This window comes from Pleurodeles waltl, chromosome 7 (assembly GCF_031143425.1).
Source record: "Pleurodeles waltl isolate 20211129_DDA chromosome 7, aPleWal1.hap1.20221129, whole genome shotgun sequence".
Lineage (NCBI taxonomy): Eukaryota > Metazoa > Chordata > Amphibia > Caudata > Salamandridae > Pleurodeles > Pleurodeles waltl.
The window spans coordinates 1058469255-1058492673 of NC_090446.1; the positions used below are offsets into that span (position 1 = coordinate 1058469255).

At 50.8% G+C, this 23419-nt stretch overlaps 1 protein-coding gene across 3 annotated transcripts in view; it reads right to left on the reverse strand.

Moving 5' to 3' along the window:
• RNF135 (ring finger protein 135) overlaps positions 1-23419 on the reverse strand; it is a 131711-nt gene that overhangs the window by 39185 nt on the left and 69107 nt on the right. For all 3 annotated transcript variants that reach the window (XM_069199976.1, XM_069199975.1, XM_069199973.1), the window contains one exon: positions 6695-6811. In XM_069199976.1, coding sequence (XP_069056077.1) covers positions 6695-6811 — 117 coding nt within the window. The remainder of the gene's footprint in view (positions 1-6694; positions 6812-23419) is intronic.

Sequence of the window (23419 nt, forward strand, 5' to 3'; positions counted from 1 at the left end):
GGCATAGAAGTCACCTTTCACTGTAGGCAAATCCTCCACCTGAGGGAAAACGATGTAGCTTCACATGTGTTTCAGCAGGGCAGACAACACTCTGGACAACACGTTGGAAAACATAGGCTGGGACATCCCTGATGCTATGGCCACTGTTGTTTGAAATGACCCACTTGCAAGGAAATGGAGTACTGACAGCACCTGCGCTTGAGGGGGGATTCCTGTGGGATGGTGGATAGCTGACATCAGGTCTGGCTCCAGCTGGCACACAGTTCCAGGATTGTGTCACGATCAAGCCTGTAGGTGATGATCACATGTCTTTCCTCCATTGTCGACAGGTCCACCAGCGGTCTGTACACCGGAGGATGCTGCCATCTCCTCACATGACCCAGCGGATGGTGCCTATGAAGGACAACAGCGAGCAAAGAGTCAACCAACTCAGAGGTACGTACCCACAGCTTACACAGAACATGAATCATAATCCGAAATTTGGCCTGTATGAGTGTTGAGGCAAGGCCTAGTTATGTGTGAGGCAGTGAAAAATTAAGCCATGTGGACCCCTGAAATGGCGGCTGCCTGACCTGTAAAGGGGGACAATGGGATGTGAGGTAACTGCGCTGGCGTTGTACACCGTCGCGGTAGGCGGTCAAAGACCGCCACGCAATGCTGCATTGGTTAACATTGGACCCTATTGGTCCCAGGCGCCAATGACGATGTACGCCGGCGGTGACGGTACGCACCGCCGCGGACGTGACCGCCATTTTGTATCTGTTCAATCACTCGATACCTGATCTTCGACAGGAAAGGACCTACACTGCAAGTCCTGCTGTGACCTCGGTCTGGAAGAGACAATGGCTCGTGCGTCTGGGGAAAGGGCCACTGCCTTCACATTGGAGGAGTTGGAGTAACTCGTGGATGGGGTCCTCCCCCAGTACATGCTACTCTACGGTCCTCCAGACAAACAGGTAAGTACACTGGGAGCATGCTGTATGGGCTATGCCTGTGTGGAGTGGGGTGGATGAAAGATGAGGCGTGCATGAAACGACGGTGAGTGCATGTGCATCATGGCAAGGGTAGGGATGGGGGCCAATGACTGTGACGGTGCATTTGGTAATAACTTTTCTTTCCCCCCTGTACAATTCATGTAGGTCAGCGCCCACCAGAAAAAATATATTTGGCGTGCCATTGCCAAGGACGCCCGGACCCCGGGGGGTCTACCACAGACAGAGCACCCACTGCCGTAAGAGATGGGAGGACATTCGCCGCTGGAGGAAGAAGACGGCGGAGGCCCAGCTGGGGATGGCCTCCCAACGTGGGAGGGGTGCCCGTCGCACCATGACCCCCCTGATGTTCAGGATCCTGGCGGTGGCGTACCCGGAGTTGGATGGGCACTTGAGGGCATCACAGCAGCCACAAGGGGGTGAGTACAATCTCATTCTGCTGATTTTGCGAGCAGTGGAGGTGTCTGGGTGGGGGAGGTGGGCTGTGGGTTTCCCTAGGCCAGGGCGAGTGTGCTAGTTAGGTCCCCTTGTTCTGGCAGACCCTGTGGCACCCCACCCCACCTGTGTACAGTGCCAAGTACACCTAGTCATCCATGTGTGCAGATGTCGGCCATAGCCTTGTTAGCCATGTCCCAGGGATTGAACAGTGGAGCCCAAGTGCGCGGCATAGTGCATGGGGCTTCTGTGTCTGTCGTGTCTGCCAACAGTAGCAGTAATGCATGCACTCAACATGTCTTTCTTCTGTCGTCCCCCCCTTTTTGTGGTCTCCCTGTTCTTGTGTGCATTAGCATCATCAGGCGGAGGAGCAGTGGCACCGGAGCAGGAGGGAGCTGCATCCCACATGGCCCTGGGGGGCGACACTACGGACTCGGAGTTCACCAGTGGGACGGAGGGTGAGGGGAGCTCCACGGCGGGGACAGGAGCTGACACCAGTGACACAGACTCGTCCTCTGATGGGAGCTCCCTTGTGGTGGTGGCAACATCTGTGCCTCCGCATCTACAGGTACAGCCGCCACCCCCCCTACCAGCACCGCCCTCCCAGCAGCCCCTCAGCCTTTGCCCCGTGCCTGCTCACCCAGGAGGGTGGGCATCACCTTCGCCCCAGGCACCTCAGCCCCTGCCCCAGTCAGCCCTGCTGCCCTCAGTGAGGAGGCCATTGACCTCCTCAGGTCCCTCACTGTTGGGCCGTCTACCATTTTGAATGCCATCCAGGGTGTAAAAAGGCAGTTGCAACAAACAAATGCATTCCTGGAGGGCATTGATTCTGGTCAGGCGGCCCTTCAGCAAGCTTTTCAGACTCTGGCCTCAGCACTGATGGCAGCCATTGTCCCGGTCTCTAGCCTCCCCCCTCCAACTTCCTCCACCCAGACCCAATCCCCTGTACCTTAGCCTATCCCAAGCACACCTTCAGATCAGCATGCACACACGTCAACACACAAGGGAAGCTCTGGCAAACATAAGCACCACACATCCCACAGGCACCCACGCAAGCATCACACACATGCAGACACACCAACATCCACTGCCTACACTGTGTCCCCCTCCATCTACAGCCACTACTTCCATTACCAGCACACACACCACCACACCCCGCTCACGTGCAGTCACCACCCCCACTGCCATTCACATGTCCCCTGTGTCCTCTCCCAGTGTGTCTGTGACGCCACCTCCCAAGATACACAAACGCAGGCACACACCTACCCAACAGCCATCCACCTCACGACAGCCTCCAGCGCATGCACCTTCACCCAAAGTCACCTAACCAACACCTCCTACAACCACAACCTCTTCCTCCACTCCCAAACCCCCTCCAGCTACCCGTCCCAGTGTTCCTATGAAACTTTTCCTGTCCAACCTTGACCTCTTTCCCTCACCTCCCCCACCCCGTCCATCTCCTAGGGCCCGACTCTCCAGGTCCCAACCTAGCACCTCAGCCACAACATCTCCGGGACCAGTGGTGACTGTGGTCACCAGAATCTGGAGTGCACCGGCCACCAGGGCAGCCAGTGTGGCATGGAGCCACAGCACAGACAGTCCCCCAACTGTGAAGCATCAAAAATTGCCCAGTGCCCGGCGGGAGAGGGGGAAGACTCCAACCACCAAAGCCGCTCCCAGGGGTACAGGTGAGAGTGTGGAGTCAGCTGCGACACCTTCCAAGGTGGGGAAGGGCCACAAGAAAGTCAGCAAGTCTGAGAAGAGCAGCACGGCAGAGAAGACCGCCATCATCCCCGCTGCCCAGGAGGCCACCGTCACCAGCCCTGCTGCCCAGGAGGCCCCCGCCAGCACCAGCCCAGCTGCCCAGGAGGCCACCGCCATCATCCCCGCTGCCCAGGAGGCCACCGCCACCAGCCCTGCTGCCCAGGAGGCAACCGCCAGCACCAGCCCAGCTGCCCAGGAGGCGACCGCCATCATCCCCGCTGCCCAGGAGGCCACCGCCAGCCCAGCTGCCCAGGAGGCCAACGCCATCATCCCCGCTGACCATGAGGCCAGCACCAGCCCAGCTGCCCAGGAGGCCACCGGCACCAGCACTGCTGCCCAGGAGGCCACCGCCAGCACCAGCCCAGCTGCCCAGGAGGCCACCGCCATTAGCCCTGCTGCCCAGGAGGCCACCGGCACAAGCACTGCTGCCCAGGAGGTCACCGCTATTAGCCCTGCTGCCCAGGAGGCCACCGCCAGCCCCAGCCCCAGCCCAGCTGCCCAGGAGGCCACCACCACCAGCCCTGCTGGGCCAGACAGGACCGCCAGCACCAGCCCCGCTGGGCCAGACAGGACCGCCAGCACCAGCCCGCTGGGCCAGACAGGACCGCCAGCTGCTGAGTCCCTGCAAAGGACCCCGCTGCCTCAAGCACCGCTGAACAGGGCACCGCCGCCACAAGCACTGCTGAACAGGGCACCGCCGCCACAAGCACCACTGAACAGGGCACCGACGTCACAAGCACCGCTGAATAGGGCATCGTCCCCACAAGCACCGCTGAACAGGGCACCGCCGCCACAAGCACCGCTTAACAGGGCACCACCGCAACAAGCACCGCTGGCCCATGAGCGCCAAGGGCACAGACGCTACTGAGTCCGTCACGAGCAGGATGAAGCACTCTGGGCACCAAGCCCCCTCCACAACCAGTGGAGTATCACATCCACTACCTCTGTCCTTGGCAGGATGAAGCAGTCTGGGCACAAAGCTCCCTCCAGAACCAGTGGAGTATCACATCCACTACCTCTGTCCTTGGCAGGATGAAGCACTCTGGGCACAAAGCCCCTTCCAGAACCAGTGGAGAAAGGCATCCACTTGAGAGACTGTGGCTTTGCACTCCCCAGGATGGAACAGTGGGCAACCCACCCACTGTAGAGACTTGAGAGACTGTGGCTTTGCACTCCCCAGGATGGAACAGTGGGCAACCCACCCACTGTAGAGACTTGAGAGACTGTGGCTTTGCACTCCCCAGGATGGACCAGTGGGCAACCCACCCACTGTATAGACTTGAGAGACTGTGGCTTTGCACTCCCCAGGATTGAACAGTGGGCAACCCACCCACTGTAGAGAATTGAGTGACTGTGGCTTTTCACTCCCCAGGATGGAACAGTGGGTAACCCACCCACAGCAGAGACTTGAGAGACTGTGGCTTTGCACTCCCCAGGATTGAACAGTGGGCAACCCACCCACTGTAGAGACTTGAGTGACTGTGGCTTTGCACTCCCCAGGATGGAACAGTGGGCAAACCACACACTGTAGAGACTTGAGAGACTGTGGCTTTGCACTCCCCAGGATTGAACAGTGGGCAAACCACCCACTGTAGAGACTTGAGAGACTGTGGCTTTGCACTCCCCAGGATTGAACAGTGGGCAAACCACCCACTGTAGAGACTTGAGAGACTGTGGCTTTGCACTTCCCAGGATGGAACAGTGGGCATGTGGCCCCCTCGTGGATTTGACATTGTGCAGTCAACCGGCTGAGGTGCCCCCCCTTTCTTTTCCCCCTGAGGTGCCTGTTTTATTGCTATCTGATGCCCCTGCAGTGTTCTCTCAGTCATGTTCGTGGATTGAGTGTGGGCCTCACCCATACCGTGTGGGCCCAGTGTTCCACGGACTTCAATGGAGCACTACCTGGACTACTATTCTTGGTGTATATTTTGTTTATTGTGGTTGGGGGGTGTAACTGTAATGTATCATGCTGTATTAGTGTGTGTTGTAGTGGGTGAGGGTGGGGGTGGGGGTGTTGCGTATTGCATGTGTGTGTCCTTGTTTTTTCCCTCCCCTGTGTCGTAGGTGCAGTACTCACTGTGGTCTTCGCTGCAGGCGTTCGTGCTCCTGGTAGAGGAGCAAGAAGGTAAGGGCTGGCAGGATCTGGAGCTCGGGTTCCATGGCGTCCTGATTCATCGTGGGGTGTGTAGAGGTGAGTGTTTTCCCTTCGAAGTCCTGTTTCCGCCGTGTTTTTGTTCGCGGTGAATCCGCTTCGGAAAAGGTGGCGGATTGGTAGGTTGTGATACTGTGGGCGGTACATTGTCCTCCGCCTGTCTGTTGGCGGTGACCGCCTAGCTGTTTGTTTGTACCGCCATGGCGGTATGAGTGTTAAAGTGGCTGTCTTTGTTGGCGGTTCCCGCCACAGTCGTGATTCCATTGTTTTCCACCGGCCTGTTTGCAGTTTTACCGCTGCTTTAACACCGACCGCCAGGGTTGTAATGACCACCTATATCTATAAGAATAGTAAACTTATGCCACAACGAGCAAGGACACTTAAGTATGCTGCCTGGAATTGAGGAAAGTAAGGAGGATTAGAATCATCAAATAAGTCTTGGACTTATATTATACCTTTTTGCCTCCAAGACTTCCAATATAGGGGTTTATTTTTTATAGTAATAAGATTATTATACCATAAGGGAGATTGTAGAGGAATTGAGAGAGTCAGTATGAGGTTCATAATAAGGTTTCAGAAGATAAGTATATCTGAACAATGGTGAAGAGAAAATAATATTCTTGGAGGGGAAAGAAGGAACTTATTTAGGAGAGAACAGCAAACACATGAAGTGTTCAATATTAAGCCTTAAAGGAGTGAAGGAGGAAGGTGAACTAAAGAGCCATTTAGAGGCTTGTCTCAAACAAAAAGCTTTATGACAAGTCCAAAAATCTGGACAATTTGCACCACCCTCCATCTTGGCTTTTTTAAGATGCATTACGGATATTCTAAATTTTTTGTTACGCCAAAGAAATTTAGAGAGGAGAGAGTCAACTTTTTTTTAAATGGACGAGGAATGTAGACTGGAATCTTGGACAAAATGTACAGCAGAATAGTTGTAATCATTTGTATGGTGTCAAGACGTCCCCACCAAGAAGTAAATAAAGGATTATAGGAAGATAGTAATTTATCTATTCAATTTATTCCTTTGTTCATGTTTATGGTGACCGATTCTTTAACAGAATTGGTGCATTTACATTTGTGCAACTTGAAAAATGTATTTCAATAACACTACAGTAAGGTATGATATTATCGATGTAATCTCAATCTCTACAAAAGTATAAGAAACCATGGAAAACTACATTCTTGAATACACGTTATACTGCCTGAAGTAATAAATGCACGCCACATTCCTACATCTCTTAACGTTTTAAGTCACAGAATGTACAAACTACTAGAGTTCAGTGTCACTTCATTCACTATCACTATTTATAAAAATGCAACCATGGGATAAACTGTGATACACACTTACATTGTGAAAACGGGCTTGGTTTGATATTTGGCATGCAATGGAGATTAGTGTCTGGGTTACTGGTGGGAGCCAAAGGTGAGGAGCTGCCTGGAGATGGAGATAGACGTACAGATTGTTCTGAAATAAACAGAAGTTCTTTAGTTATGCGAAAGTTCGTTCCTGGGTGCGTTACATATGGAAAGATATAAAATGCAAAGCATAATAGTACACACAGGGTTCTCCATATTTTGTTACTGGGTGCTCTGCCCTGTAAGTATTTTCATTTATATTTTAAACTTTATTTGGCATCAATGTCATACACATTGTAAACAACAGCAGCATTTAAAATATAATACAAAAGGCATAAAAGCATTTAAAAAGTTAAAGGAACGTGCCCTAAATTGTACTTCCTCTGGCAACATTATCAAAACATCAGATCAATAAGGAAGCAATCATTCACAGAGACGATCCAACGTTTTGCTTAAGTAAAAGTGCACCACGCATTTTCTTGATAATGAGTGGGGCGTGATTGAAGTGGGCATATCTTAAATCAATGCAAAGAGAGCAAATGTAAAGTGCAAGAATAAAGTGACCCACATGATAAATGGCATATTAGTTTAAAACAGATACCCAGAAAGAACAGGTAAGGAACTGACCAAATCCGGGGTACATACTCATTCTACAATAATCTCAGGAGGCCTGCTATGCATGATGAGGGTAATATCCCGTCAAGTGGGGGTTGATACATAAACACAATGAACAGTTCCTTCCTCAAGGGCAATTGGGCAATTGACAGATACTTGGTCTATAAGGGTAAATAAGTTGTTGCCAACGCTTTGCATCTTGGAAGCCATACTCTACCCAAGTGTTAGAAATTGGGTCTCTAGTTGGCAGAGGTATACACACTTGTCCGAGTAGGGACCACAATCCTAGTCTGGGTAATTTACCACACAACCTAGATTATCCAGTGATCACCCTCTGGTAGAATGGCACAGAGCAGGCTGGCTTAACTTAGAAGGCAATGTGTAAAGTATTTGTGCAATAACTCATACAGTAACAAGTGAAGACACCACAAAATACACCACACAGGTTTAGAAAAATAGATATTTATCGGGATAAAATAAGGTCAAAACGACAATAGTCCAATAAGCATGTGGGAAAATAAGGTGTTTCGGCAAATGTTCTGGCGCGGCACACACAATGCTTCATTCCTTTCCACGCTGCAAAATGATGCATTGATTTCCAAGAGCGTACCCTTGGTTCCTTAGTGTGATGCGGGGATATTTTGGTGCCTATGGATGATGCATTGAAAATCCTTGACGTGCTGGGAAAAGGAGCAGGTGCAGCGTTGATCTGGTTGGCGATGTGGTGAAATTTTAGCTGTGAGGCAGGCGTTGTGTCAGATTTCCAGTTGTGAAACCGGCGCTGTGTCGTTCCGGTCAGCGATTTCACCAGGCACGATACAAGTGCTGCATTGATTTCTGCAGGTGTCACGTTGATTTTCTGATGCACAAGGATTTCTTGAAGAGGTGAAGTCTTTGTTGGCCCCGAGACTTCAGAAACAGGAGGCAAGCTCAATCCAAGCCCTTGGAGAGCATTTTAGGAGGAAGGCAGAGTCCTTCCAGTAGAGTCAGGAGTACCAGGCAGCAGGACACAAGCAGGAAAGTAGTCCTTCAGCAAAGCAGTCCAGATGAGTCCTTTCGGCAGCCAGGCAGTGTCTCTGACACAGTCCAAGCGTAGGTCCAGACGTGTGGAGTCAAAGACCCAGTTTACATACCCTTAACAGCTTTGAAGTGGGGGAAATTTCAAAGAGTGGTTTTGAAGTGCACAAGTTCCCCTTTCAGCTCAGTCCTATATGCCAGGATCTCTGTGGGAGGTTATCAGTCCTTTGCGTGAGTGCAGGCCACTGGCCTTTGAAGTGTAAGAGAGAGCCCCTCCATCGTTCCTGCCAAGGGCGACCCATTCAGTATGCAGATGAATGCAGATGTGACTGAGTATCCTGTGTTTATCGTTGTCTGGGTGGAATGCACCAGGGGAGCTGTCAACCAGCACAGACCAGACGTGGATTGGAGACAGGGCTATAAGGCACAGATGGCAGCAATTGCAGAAAAATGCCCATGTTCTTAAAGTGGCATTTCTAAAATAGTCATATTAAATCCAACTTCACCAGTAAGTAGGACATCTATCACAATTCTGGCAATACCAAACATGACAGGGCTACTCCTTCCAGATCAGAATCTACCACGTAAAAGTATATGAGGGCAGTTCTAGTGCTAGTCTACGAGAGGAGCAGGCCTCACAGTAGTGGAGAATGAATTTATGAGATTTTCACTACCAGGATATGGAAAACACATACGTACATATACTGTACTGCCTTTTAATTACATAGCACCCTGCCCTATGGGATACTTAGGGCCTACCTTAGAGGTGACGTATATGGAGATAAAGGGGAGTTTAAGGCTTGGCAAGTAATTTTAAATGCAAAGTTGAAGTGGCAGTGAAACTGCACACACAGGCCTTGCAATGGCGGACCTGAGACATGGTTGCAGGGCTACTTATGTGGGTGGCACAATCAATGCTGCAAGCCCACTAGTAGCATTTAATTTACAGGCCCTTGGTACATGTAGTGCACTTTGCTAGGGACTTACAGGTAAATTAAATATACCAATTGAGAAGGAATCAATGTTACCATGTTTAGGGGAGAGAGCATATGCACTTTAGCACTGGACAGCAGTGGTAAAGTCGCAGAGTCCTAAAACCAGCAAAAACATGGTCAGAAAAATGGAGGGAGGCAGGCAAAATGTTGGGGATGACCACCCTAAGGCTGTCAGGTTCAACACCAAGAATTTAGCTACAGCCCACAGAAGAATGGGTTAGGGTCAGTTCTTAAAATTCTTTAGGCTTTGGCATGGCTGGTGGTGCTTATGTGCAAACACACTGGTTTAATTCAGGACAATCTAGGTTGAGTGTAGGCAGGACAAACAAACAGAACATGTGCTAAAGATTCATTAGAATCGTTGCAGACAAGACATGTTAAACAAGGTGTACAGGACGATGGCCATTTGGCTGTAAATGTATGAAAAGGCAGAGTGCCAAACTTAAACTGATTATAGAGCCTCCTCTCAGTGGGGATACTGATGAAATCCAAGTAGGCTTAAAAGGCACTACAGGCCTTATACATAGTCAATGCGACAGAACGAGAACCCCTATTTGAGATGTTAGTATCATTCTGGTCAAGCCAAGACCAATATAGATCGTTAATAATAGTCTTTAAGTTTCTTTGGGGGGGGACAAACAGCTGGGGAGAAGTCTGACAAGACGAGTAGCCCCAAAAGGTTTAGCAATTTCTTGATATTGTTGAGCCGCTCAATTTTGTGAAACCTGTCTAATTCCGTGATCTCTTGAAGAGCCTTAGCATAGGTGGCAAGTCCTGGCGCAGGTCTCAACCTCCTCTACAACATAACAGGTCTAATTCTTGCCTTGTTCAAGATTGTCCATCTGCCCATGTCAAGGTCAAGGTTCAGCAGATGTAGCGGGGTACTGACTGGTAGCATAGCAAAAACTTTTATTATTGTAACAAATAAACCACAAGAACCTTGGCTGAGAAAAAAATAAATAGCTGAATATGATTGCACTTGCTGGAATTATTAAGCACTGATGCCAACACCCAGCACCCCTTTCCTGTAAATACTTTCATCTGATGTCACTCATCCTCCTTTGACATAGGCAGTGCTACTTATATCCCATCTTTCACTGCACTCATCTTCTCCCTTGCACCTCAAGGGCTTGCTGTGAAGGGATGTGCAGAGAGACAGTTAGACAGTGACTTGGGAATGGATCAACGCTCCACCCCACCTTAACGCCGAGCTGCCACCAGGCCTGTGGGACACTTCCCAAGGCAAGTGATGGTGGACAGTGTACTGTACAGAGTACTATAAGAATGAACATCATCACCCAGAATCCGGTACTTCTGTGTGCAGCACAAAAGCTTGTTGTTCAACACTGCAGAGCTGTGCTGTGGAGTGCAGTACAGAATGAGTGCATGGAACAGGGCATTATGGGCCTGATTCTAACTTTGGAGGACGGTGTTAAACCGTCCCAAAAGTGGCGGATATACCACCTACCGTATTACGACCCCATTATATCCTATGGAACTCGTAATACGGTAGGTGGTATATCCGCCACTTTTGGGACGGTTTACCACCGTCCTCCAAAGTTAGAATCAGGCCCTATGTGCTGTCATTTCACGCAGGTAGTCAGAAATAGAAGATTACCCATAAATGATTTATTAGAAAGGGTTTTACTGGAATACTAAATGTTTTATGCCACAGGGCCATGTTCCCAGCCACTTCTTCCCACAATGCAATTGCCTTCGTTCTTAGCCATCACTTCCTGTGACTCCTATCGCCATCATCTCAAGCACAGTCTTTCTGTGCTCTTCAAAGGGGGTCTGGAGGTCAAGGAATGGCAGTTTTGTACACATCAGTCTGGCAAGCAGAAGCTGAAGAATGTGTTATTCTCTTTCCTATGATGCATCACTAAATTCTTCACAGAAAGTACTTTATTTTTTAATTCTAAGCACTTTTTGATGTACCTCACATGAACATAAGCAAAATACTCCCAATGCAAAAGGGATTACTTTTTAATGTTTAAAGCAACGTTTACTTTCAACTTACGTGGAGGCAAATATTTCTGCCTCAAAAATCTTATTTCCACCCCTTTTTATTAGTCCAAAACACAACCAAGACATTAAGGCCCTCATTATGACATTGGCGGTAAGTGCCGCTTACCGCCATGCTGACTGCTGCCAACATACCACGACCGTGGCTGTATACCGCTACCCGTATTATGGCCCGCACATAGAAATCCGCCACTATACAGCCACACACAAAAGTCCGCCAGCCCAAAGGTCAGTGATAAACTGGCAGTACCAAAACCCACACCGTTACGCCAACAGAACTATACCCACAGCATTATGACCCACGAATCACTGCGGCGGACATTCAACCGTGGTAAACCATTGGCGGTACATACCACTGCGCTCAAAATACACACACACACTAACAAAGCAACACCACATTGGACAATTCAAACTACACACACCTGACACCCATACACACACCACACTCACACCCACACACCACTATAAAACCCACACACACACATTACCCACAACCCTTTACCACTACAAAAAATTCACAACAGAGAGAGCCACACCAGGAGCACCCACAGAACCAGAGCCACAGATCACCATCACCCATACACCATCCACGCACCTCACAGCACACATCCCAACACATCACCCCACACATACTCACACTACACCCATGGCACCACAAAGACACCTCAGGGTCTAAGAGGAGGAGCTAAGGGTCATGGTGGAGGAAATCATCCGGGTAGAGCCACAGCTATTTGGGTCACAGGTGCAGCAGACATCCATTGCAAGGAAGATGGAGCTATGGCGGAGAATCGTGGACAGGGTCGATGCCGTGGGACAGCACCCCAGAAAAAGGGATGACATCAGGAACAGGTGGAACGACCAACAGGGGAAGGTACGTTCCGTGGTTGCAAGACACCAGATAGCTGTACAGAGGAATGGCGGTGGACCCCCAACTCCTTCCCCACAACTAACAACATGGGAGGAGCAAGTCGTGACAATACTGCATCCTGAGGGCCTGGCAGGAGTAGCAGGAGGACTAGCCTCTGGTAAGTCAACTCTTTACTACTTTCACCCCCCTATCCTGCATGCCATTACATACCCCCACACTCACCCTCACACCCATCACTCCACCACCTCCCATATACCCCACCATCACAACCCACCCATCCCAATACCAAGCCGTGCATGCAACACCAATGCATGGACACCCATCACAGGCCTGTATGGACAACCATCACCACTGCATGCACACTAGAGACAATCACTTAGCCAACCAAATAACAACTCACACAAAGCAAAGCTGCCATGGTAATAACAACCATAGAGGTCAACATACCCATGCACAAGATGGCACACACAGAAACAATAATACTGCATTTACATCCCCACTGGACCCCCACACAAAGTCACTGGAGAGGAGTTGCCAGCAACATTCAGTCCCCCCACAGAAGAGGTCCACAGTGATGACAACAGCTCTGCAGGCCTGAATCAGGATGACCTACCTGGCCCATCAGGGACCTCTGGACAGTCGGTTACCCAGGCACAGTCCCATACCACCACAGAGCCTCCCCACTCGGGAAACCCCACCACAGCACCCACCCAGTGGGCCCATACCTCTGTCTCCAGGACATGTCAATCAGCAGTGTGTCTACCACTACAGGGACCCCAGGCAACCCCACAAACACAGAACAATCAGGGACTAGGGGTCAGTTGCAATGGGCATACAGTTCAGGAGGCAGAGGCACAGGACAACAGGGAAGCTGGGAGGACTTCTGTGCGACAGGGGGAGGACAGGCCCAGGGAACCGACTCTCCACGAGGCACTCACCCACATCCTGGGAGCATACCACCATTACCAGGAGACCATGGGCCAGATACTGGCCAAGTTGCAGGAGACCCAGTGGCTGCAGGAGGGACAATACCTGGAGATCAGGGAGGACCTGAGGGACATCCACACCACCCTGGTCACCATTGCAAGGGTGCTGGCAGACATGGCCAACACCATGAGGGAGGCAGTGGCACACCAACGGGCCCCTGACACTAGCCACACTGATGAACAGCCTTCCACCTCTGCTGACGCTAGTGGACAGGAGGCCCCGCCACAGGATCAACAGGCCACCAGCACCCTCTCCCTGCAGAAGGAGAACCACCACGCAAACGGTCCCTACGATCCAGGCATAAGCCAGAGAACATTGCCAAGACCCCCGCCAGGAAATAAGACTCTCCTGATTGTCACCTTTGTGTCCCACTCTGTCACCCTGTCCACTTTGGACTGCCATTGCTCCACTTCCCATGCCCCATTGGACAATGCACCTGTGATACCAATAGACTGGACTCCATCCTGGACTTTCCTCCACCATGACCCCAGCCCATTGCACATCCCCATTTATTTCTCAGCACTGAAGTAAACACCCTTGGAAAACAAAAAGTATGGAGTATGTCAAATGATTTAAGGATGTAGTTGTTTAACAATCTTTAGACATTGCAAATAGACTGTACAGTTATGTATATATAGGTATGACCTGTAATGTGCTGCAGGCAATACACCTGGAGCCACAGGAGGGCACAAATATCTGCAAATAGACATGTTAAAGGGTACAATAAGTGGCCATTGTAGTGGGAACAACAGCCAGCCAGAGAAAAATCACATCACAAAACAGCAATGGAAGGTGAGGTTACAGTGTCTTACCTGTGTGTCACAGGAAGTACTGTTGTATGATAGTTGTTCTGTTGTCCACATCCTCTTCCTCCTCTTCGTCACTGTCCACAGGCTCCACCGCTGGCACACGACCATCTCCAGCCTCATCCTCCTGCAGAAAAGGCACCTGGCGTCTCAAGGCTAGGTTGTGCAACATGCAACATGCAACAATGATCTGCCAGACCTTCTTGGGTGAGTAGCACTTGGATCCACCTGTCAGATTGATGCACCTGAACCTGGCCTTCAGGAGGCCAAAGGTTCGCTCAATGATCATCCTTGTTCTCCCATGTGCCTCATTGCAACGTTCCTCTGCCCTTGTCCTGGCATTCCTCACTGGGGTCAGTAGCCATGAGAGGTTGGGGTAACCAGAGTTACCTGCAAATATCGAGGGATACCTGTTAGCCAGACACTCACCATTAGGGCCAACCCCACACCCATAGACCAACATACACTGGGTGGGGACCATGGGTCACCTATTAGCCACACCCGGTGCCTCTGGAGTTGAGCCATCACATATGGGATGCTGCTATTCCTCAGGATACTTTGCATTCACAAGGGAGATGTACTGGTACGCCAGGCACACTATGTGCACATTCATAGAGTAAAAGCTCTTTCGATTTCTGTACACCTGTTCATTTCTCCGGGTGTGGGGGGGCAATATGTGTACCATCAATAACACCAATGATGTTGCGGATATGTCCCATTGCATAGAAGTCAGCCTTCACTGTGGCCAAATCATCCACCTCGGGGAAAACGATGTAGCTGCGCATGTGTTTCATCAGGGCAGACAACACTCTGGTCAGCACGTTTAAGAACACAGGCTGTGACATCCCTACTGCCATGGCCACTGTTATTCGGAAGGAGCCACTTGCCAAGAAATGGAGCACTGATAGGATTTGCATAAGAGGGGGGATCCCAGTAAGGTGACGGATAGCTGAGATAAGGTCTGGCTCCAATTGGGCACACAGCTCTGTGATTGTGGCCCTATCAAGTCTGTAGGTGAGGATAATGTGCCTGTCCTCCATTGCTGCCAGGTCCACCAGGGGTCTGTACACGGGGGGATGTCCAGTAGCCAATAGTGATGTACGCCAGTGGTAACGGTACACACCGCCGCGGACGTGACCACCATTTTCTATCTGTTCACTCACTTGCTACCTGACGTTCAACAGGAGAGGACCTACACTGCAAGTGCTGCTGTGACCTGTGTCTGGAAGCGACCATGGCTTGAGTGTCTGGGGAAAGGGCCCCAGCCTTCACTTTGGAGGAGTTGGAGAGACTAGTGGATGGAGTCCTACCCCAGTACCGTTTACTTTATGGTCCTCCAGACCAACAGGTGAGTACACTGTGGGCATGACGCATGGGGCATGAATGCATGGAGTGCTGTGTGTGTAAGCCTTGTGTAAGGGGGGTTGGCTGAGGGGTCCTGGGCAGAGTGCTGCATGCATGGTGGTCAATGTCTGTACGTAAGGGGATGGGAGGGATATGGTGGGCCATGAGTGTAACAGGCCGGACGGTATGGCTGATACCTTTTTCTAGGTATCTTTCTCTGCAGGTCAGCGCCCATCAGAAAAAGGGTATTTGGCGTGCCATCGCCAAGGACATGCGGACCCTGGGGGTCTTTGACAGGCGGAGGACCCACTGTCACAAACATTGGGAGGACCTGCACCGCTGGGCAAGGAAGATGGCGGAGGCACAGCTGTGGATGGCCTCCCAACGAGGAAGGGGTGCCCGTCCAACCCTGACCCCCCGATGTTCTGCATTCTGGCGGTGGCCTATCCGGATTTGGATGGGCGCTTGAAGGCATCACAGCAGCCACAAGGGGGTGAGTATAATTTCAAAATCAGAAAATTGCGTGTGGTGGGGTGTTATCTGGGTGGGGGATGTGGGCCTGTGGGTGCCCCTAGGCCAGGACGAACATGGCAGTGTAGGTTCCATGTTGGGCAGGGTCTGATGCACTCCAGCCCCAAATATGCTAGTGGGCATCTACTACTGGGCAGGGTCCTGTGGGTTTCTGGTGTGCTGCTATTGGCATTACTCCATGGCCTGGTGACCAGCATTGTAACTGGTAGTGCATGGCCTAGTGCATAGGGCTGTTCCCTGTGTGTTGTATACGCCAACAGTGGTGTTAATGCTGCCATTGACCAAGTGTATCCTCTGTCTCTCCCCACCCCCTTTTTGTTTTGTCTGCCTGTCCTTGTGTGCATTAGCATCATCTGGCGGAGGAGCAGAGGAACCGGCGATGGAGGGAGCTGCGTCCCACATGGCCCATGAGGCCGAATCCACTGACGGTGAGGGCACCAGTGGGACAGAGGGCGAAGGGAGCACCACGGCGAGACTGGAGGGGACAGTTCGGACAGTGACACCTCTTCCGATGGAAGCTCCCTGGTGGTGGCGGACAGCTCTGTGCCCACCCCAACTACAGGTACAACCGCCACGCCCCATACCAGCACCACCCTCTCAGCAGCCCCTCAACGGGTTTCCCGTGCCTGCTCACCCAGGAGTGTGGGCATCTCCTTTGCCCCAGGCACCTCAGGCCCTGCCCCAGTCAGCCCTGCTGTCCTAAGTGAGGAGTCTATTGACCTCCTGCGATCCATCTCTGTTGGGCAGTCAAACACAGTGAAAGCCATCAAGGGTCCGGCAGGGCATTTGCAACAACCAAATGCATCCCTGGAGGGCATTCACTCTGGCGTGGCGGCCCAACAGAGGTCATTCCAGGCTCTGGCCTCCTCTCTGATGGCAGCCATTGTTCCTGTCTCTAGCCTCCCCCCTCCAACTTCCTCTACCCAGTCCCATTCCCCTCAACACCAGCCTATCCCAAGCACACCATCAGACCAGCATGCACCCAAATCAACACACAGAAGTGGCTCAGGCAAACACAAGCACCACACTTCATCCCACAGGCACTCACACAAGCACCATCCAGATGCAGACACACCAACATCCAATGCCTCCACTGTGTCCCCCTCCTCCTCCTCGTCCACCTCCCTCCCAGTAGCGTCTCCACTCACACCTGCATGCACTACATCCTCATCCACTACCCCCATCACCATCACGCCTATCACTACACGCCCCTCACTGGCAGTCACCACTCCCACATCCTTGCACACGTCCCCTGTGTCCTCTCCCACTGTGTCTGTGCCCTCTCCTCCCAAAGTACACAAACGCAAGCACTCAGACACCCAACAGCCATCCACCTCACAACAGCATCCAGCCCATACACCTGCACCCAGACAGACACTTCCTACCACCACTCCCTCTTCCTCCACTCCCAAACCTTCACCCTCTTCCAGCCCCAGTGTCCCTAAAAAGCTTTTCGTCTCCACCCTTGACCTATTCCCTGCCCTCCCCCCGTCCTTCACTTCGGGCCACGGTGGTCCGGACCCAGGCTAGCACCTCAGCCACCCAGTCCACGGCCACTGTAGTCTCTACAGCCACTGCAGTTGTGAGAGGCTCCAAGGAGACACCCGTCAGAACAGTCAGTGTGCCTGCACCAATTGCCAAGGGAACAAAGGGACCACCAGCTGGCAAAGCCAAAAGGGGAGCACCAGCTGGCAAAGGCAAGGAGGCACCACCAGCTGGCAAAGCCAAAAAGGGAGCACCAGCTGGTAAAGGCAAGGAGGCACCACCAGCTGGCAAAGGCAAGGAGGCACCACCAGCTGGCAAAGGCAAGAAGGGGCCACCAGCTGCCAAGGACAAGAAGGGACCACCATCTGCCAAGGGCAATGCCCAAGGCACAGACGCCACAGGCAGGATGGATATGGAGGCTGGTGCTGGAGCAGCATCTGAGCAAAAAACACCAGCCATGTCACTTCAGCCGTCCAAGCTGCAGGGGATGGGCTGGATCCTCCCCCCACCACAGGCAGCACCGCTGCCAGCACCGCCACATGCACCGCCGCCAGCACCGCCACCTGCACCGCCACCAGCACCTGTGACAGCAGCAGCAGCCCCAGTGGGCAGCCGTCTGAGGCTGCAGAGGATGGGCTGGAGCCTCCCCCCACCACAGGCAGCACCACCGCCAGCACCGCCACATGCACTGCCGCCCGCACCGCCACCTGCACTGCCGCCAGCACCACTGGCAGAAGCCCCAGTGAGCAGTCGTCCGAGGCTGCATGGGATGGACTGGAGCCTCCCCCACCACTGGCAGCACCTCCAACAGCCCCACCACTGCCACCACTGAGCAGGTGTCACAACCGGCAGGCAGTGTGTAGTCGTGCTTCCATGTGCTGTAGTGCGTCTTGGCCCCTGAAAATCATGTAGGTGTGACACCCAGGTCAGAGACTGTGACCTTGCACTCCCCAAGAACTGCTTCACAGGGAACAAAGCCATCCCGGAACCAGAGGAAGAAGGCATCTACTCACCCCCTGCTTAGCAGGATAAAGCACACTGGGCACAAAGTCCCCTCCAGAACTAGTGGAAGAAGGCATCCACTCACCCCCTCCTTGCTAGGATGAAGCACACTGGGCACAATGCCCCCTCCAGAACCAGTGGAAGAAGGCATCCACTCACCCCCTCCTTGCCAGGATGAAGAACACTGGGCACAAAGCCCCCTCCAGAACCTGTGGAGAAGCCATCCACTTGAGAGACTGTAGCCTTACACTCCCCAGGACCAAGCAGTGGGCAGACCACCCACTAGAGAGACTGTAGCTTTGCACTCCCCAGGACCAAGCAGTGGGCAGACCACCCACTTGAGAGACTGTGGCTTTGCACTCCCCAGGACCAAGCAGTGGGCAAACTACCCACTAGAGAGACTGTGACTTTGCACTTCCCCAAGACCAAGCAGTGGGCAAACCCACTTGAGAGACTGTGGCTTTGCACTCCCAGGACCAAGTAGTGGGCAGACCACCCACTAGAGAGACTGTGGCTTTGCACTACCCAGGACAGAGTGATGGGCATGTGGTCCGCTCCAGGAGCAGTGGCGTTGTGCCATCTTCCGGTTGAGGTGCCCCCCGTTCCCCTTCCCCCTGAGGTGCCTGTGTATTTTCGATCTGATGCCCCAGCAGTGTTCTCTCCGTACTGAGGCAGGAGTCAAATGGGGCCTTGGCCTATGTGATAAGGCCCTGTGGCCCACGGACATTATGGTCTGGGCAGTGTCCCTCCATTTGTATATATTGTAGATACTGTTCTGTGCTTTGAGTACGTATTTCTAGTTTTTTATCTTATTACAATGACTTTAATTACTCCCTTTTGTCCTTGCATTATTCCTGGGGGGGGTACGGGTGGATATGCAATGTTGTTGCATCTCAATCAATCAATCAATAGTTTATTCGGTCCTAATTTGGACCATTTGAATAGTTGGTAGTGATCATACATACAAAAAGATAGAAGCCATGAACCATCACTTAGTAAAAAAACATTTGGCAGTTAATACAGAAAGAAAGAAATTCATAAAATTAGATAAACGGTTTCATAAATAATTAAAACAAAGCTCTCTAAATAATCTCTGTATCTTACCCTATGCAAGAGGCTAAGTGCTAAAATAGTGCTAACCAATTGTTAAAAGCATGAAAATCATTCTAAAACAGGTTTATATATAAAATAAGACATAAAAACGACATATAGTAGCTCCAATTGGCAAAGGCTAGGAGTCAACCAGTGGAAAATAATGCCATAAGTTAATCAGTTCCATTAAATAGGATGATCGAATAGATTGCAACTTGCGGTTTTTAAAATTATATATGCTGAGGAACTATGAGTCACTTCAATTGGGGTAACCCACTGACCATCATGCGCGGGGCTACATTCTTTCATCGTCGATAGGTCATACTAATCGTTTTATTTGAAATCCCAGATTAATATAGCAGGGTGCTAGTTCGCTAACTTCTAGACCGTTCTTCGACCGATGGGTTCAAATCTGTAGTAGTCCTACTGCGGATTTTCCATGCTGCTGCCAAATATTTGGAAACCGAACTCACTATCAGCATGGAAGTGTCATATTTGCATATTCTATATACACTGTTTCGGTTTTGTGATGGCAGTGTTTTACACAGAGGGATAATCCACTTCCCACGAGGGCATTTGTACAGAGGACAGAAAAATAGGACATGCTCAGAGGTTTCTTTGCATAGATGACAGTTTATGCATTTGTCAGATAGAGAACTATTGGTTGGCCAGCAAGCTGTGAAGCTGTTGACTGCCAATGTTCCGTATCTGAACTGAAGTAGTAAGGAACGAGCACGGGCTGGCATAGGGAGATCCAGGAAGCTTTCAGGCAGAGGTTCATGCTTAACCAGCAGAAACTCTGCTGTCAACCGACCCAACCCAATTGAGCCGAGGGATTCCTCATGGATCTTTTCCCAATAGCGGTCTTTGATCAGGCGTTTTGCATTGCCAGGGATCATCTCGGGATTCTCCCAATACTGGGCTAAGTTCAGTTTAACCCAAGCCGCCCTCATCTCCCTAAGCCACCGTACTTTTTCCCATCCATAGCAAGGTGGCAATAGTTCTTTGACTGCTAATCTGAAGGGTTCGAGTTCCTCCGTTTTCCATAATCTGACCCAGTACAGAAGTGGTCTTAGGTATGCTGTGTCCTTAATGCTATTTAGACCCAGGTCCAGTCTTAGGGGGAGCATCGGCGTGCCCTTCCCCAGTCTGGATATGCGTCTAAGGAAATTATTTTCTTTGGTTTGAAGAGTGTCCATTTGTCTGTGGAATCCCCAAAGTTCCGCTCCATATAGGGCTGCGGCACGAATTTGGGCTTTGTAGATTTCAGAGATGAGGGTCAGAGGAGGACTTGTTGCAGTGCTAGCCTTACGTCCTATCACTCCACATCTTTGGCTAATTGTTAGTGCCCCTTTCCTTATAGCTGGGTCCCAGCTGCCCTTATCAGATAGTCTAATACCCAAATAATCGTATTCCATTACCCTCTCCAGATGAATTGAATCCATCCTAATGTTTGCTCTAAGCTTCTTATTCGGGGCACTGTATATCATGAGTTTAGTTTTCTTAAGATTTATGTCTAACCCGTAGTCTCTGCAGAAAACACCGAACTGGTTGACCAGACTCTGAATTCCCATGGATGATTTAGACAGAAGGATAGTGTCATCTGCATAAAGTAGGCATGGTACTTTGGTCCCGGCCAGTTTAGGGGAATCATTAGTGCAGTTTGCTAAATACTTAATACAATTATTTATGTATAGAAGAAAAAGGGTTGGGGCCAAAACACACCCCTGCCTGACTCCCCTCTCAATAGCCACTGCTTTTGTTAGGTCACCTTTCTTGCCACTCCTGATTTGAGCATAAGTATTCTCGTGTAGTCGGATAATGAGTTTCAGGAGGCCATGTGGGACACCCATATTAGCTAGTGTCAGCCATAGCTGATTTCTGGGGACCAGATCAAACGCGGCTCTAAGGTCAATAAAAACTACGAAAAGGTTACCTCCGCCTACTTCTACAGTCTTCCATTTTAATGTTAAGAATCTTAGCACCTGATCTATGGTACTAACTGCGGGCCTAAACCCTGCTTGCAAATCAGAAATGGCGTTAGTTTCCAGAATCCATTCTTCTAAACGAGACAAAATTTGCTTAGCAAAAAGTTTTTGGAAGTTGTCAAGTAAGGAGATTGGACGGTAGTTAACAGGGTTAGAGGGGTTACCTTTCTTAAAGATGGGAACTATCTCTGCTCCCATCCAGGAGCTCGGGACAGGTGCTCCTGCAGTTACCGCATTGGAAATGAGGTTCAGATATGGGGCCCATATATCTGGGTTTGTTTTGTATAAATCGCCTGGTATTTTATCAAGGCCGGGGGCCTTTCCCCATTTCAGTGAAGCGATCGCAGCCTTGGTTTCTTCCAGGGTAAATTCAATTTTGGGACTCTCAGTAATCATGGTATGGGTCAGTTCCCTAGAAGTAACACCAGTAATCCCAGAATATAATCGGGAAAAGTGATCTGTCCACTCTACAGGGAGTATTGAGGCACCAGGCGAACAATTAGGGTCTTCGCTGGCATCAGCCACTATTTTCAAAAATTTCGAGGTGTCGTTTATTTTAGCCGACTCCAAGAGGGAAACCCATCTAGATTCATCCCATGTCCTACGGGCTCTACTTTGTTCCTGTCTATACTCTTTCCTGGCTTCCCTTATATGGTCTGATTGGCCTCCTCTTAAAGCTCTCAGGAGTTTGTGTTGTGCTTCCCTACATGCGGCATTGAACCACCTTGCGTTACACTTCTTTTTAACTTCTTTTGCAGACTCTTTAGTGAAAAGATTTTTTAGAGAGTTAAAAAATTGCGTGTGTGCTGCTATTGTTGCATCTGTTTGTGTGTATGTTGTTGGGGATGGGGATGTTGCGTGTTGCGTGTGTGTGTGTCACTCTCTTTTTCCTCCCCCCTCCCTTGTGTGCTAGGGGTGGTACTCACCGTGGTCGTCTTCGCCGCCCTTGGTATTCCTGGTGTAGGAGGAGGTAAACCAGCATGGGTAACACCTGCAACTTGGGCTCCATGGCGTAGTGGTTCTTCCTTGAGTGTCCAGAGGTGAGTCATTTCCCTTCTGTGTTCTGTTTCCGCTGTGCTTTTGATGGCGTTAGTACCGCCCCGGAAAAGCTGGCGGATTGGTGTCCCGTAATACAGTGGGTGGAACCTTGTCTTCCGCCTGGCTGTTGGCGGTTACTGCTGCGGTGCTTGTTGCTACCGCCGGGCGGTCAGTGTGCTAAAGTGGCTGCCTGTGTTGGCGGTTTCCGCTGTGGTCATAATTCAATTTTTTTTACCACTGGCCTGTTGGCGGTATTACCGTTGCTTTATCTCCGAATGCTAGGGTTGTAATGAGGACCTTATTGTGGAATTATACGACATGTACGCCTCTGGGCACAAATGAAACATTTCACCTGCACCATTTGCAATACAATGGGGTAGACTATCCAAATAAATGGTCCTTGAAGAAGGCCAATAGACAGCACTCCAGCCAGCAAGGAGTTTGGTCAGAGTATGAAAGGGATCCTGTTACACCAACAGGACTCATTTCAAACACATCAGCTATTTCAAGGTCACCCAAAGGTGTTTGCACTCCAACCTTCAGATTGTGCTCTTCTTGGATGCTCCTCCCCACCTGGAGCACCTTAGCTGCATTCCCAGTGCCAGGACGCGGACCTGCAAGGCACAGGTTTACATCAGGCTGCATACCTCATCCCACTGACCCTGAGGAACAGGCTGATTGCTCAGCTCTGATTAACTTCTCAAGGCCAAATCATGTTCTACCTGTTGCTTCAGGACTTCTGGCCCGGAAGGTATGGGGCTGCGCTGGAGGTGGCAGAATGCAGGCAACAGCAGCAACATTGATGCATTCAGCATTTTTTCTAATGCAGCAAATGCGAAGGAGGGGGGGGGGATGAGAAAGAATAAGTAGCACATTTGAGGCACCCCTGTGCACAATATGGGAATATCCGTCAGCTATCACACA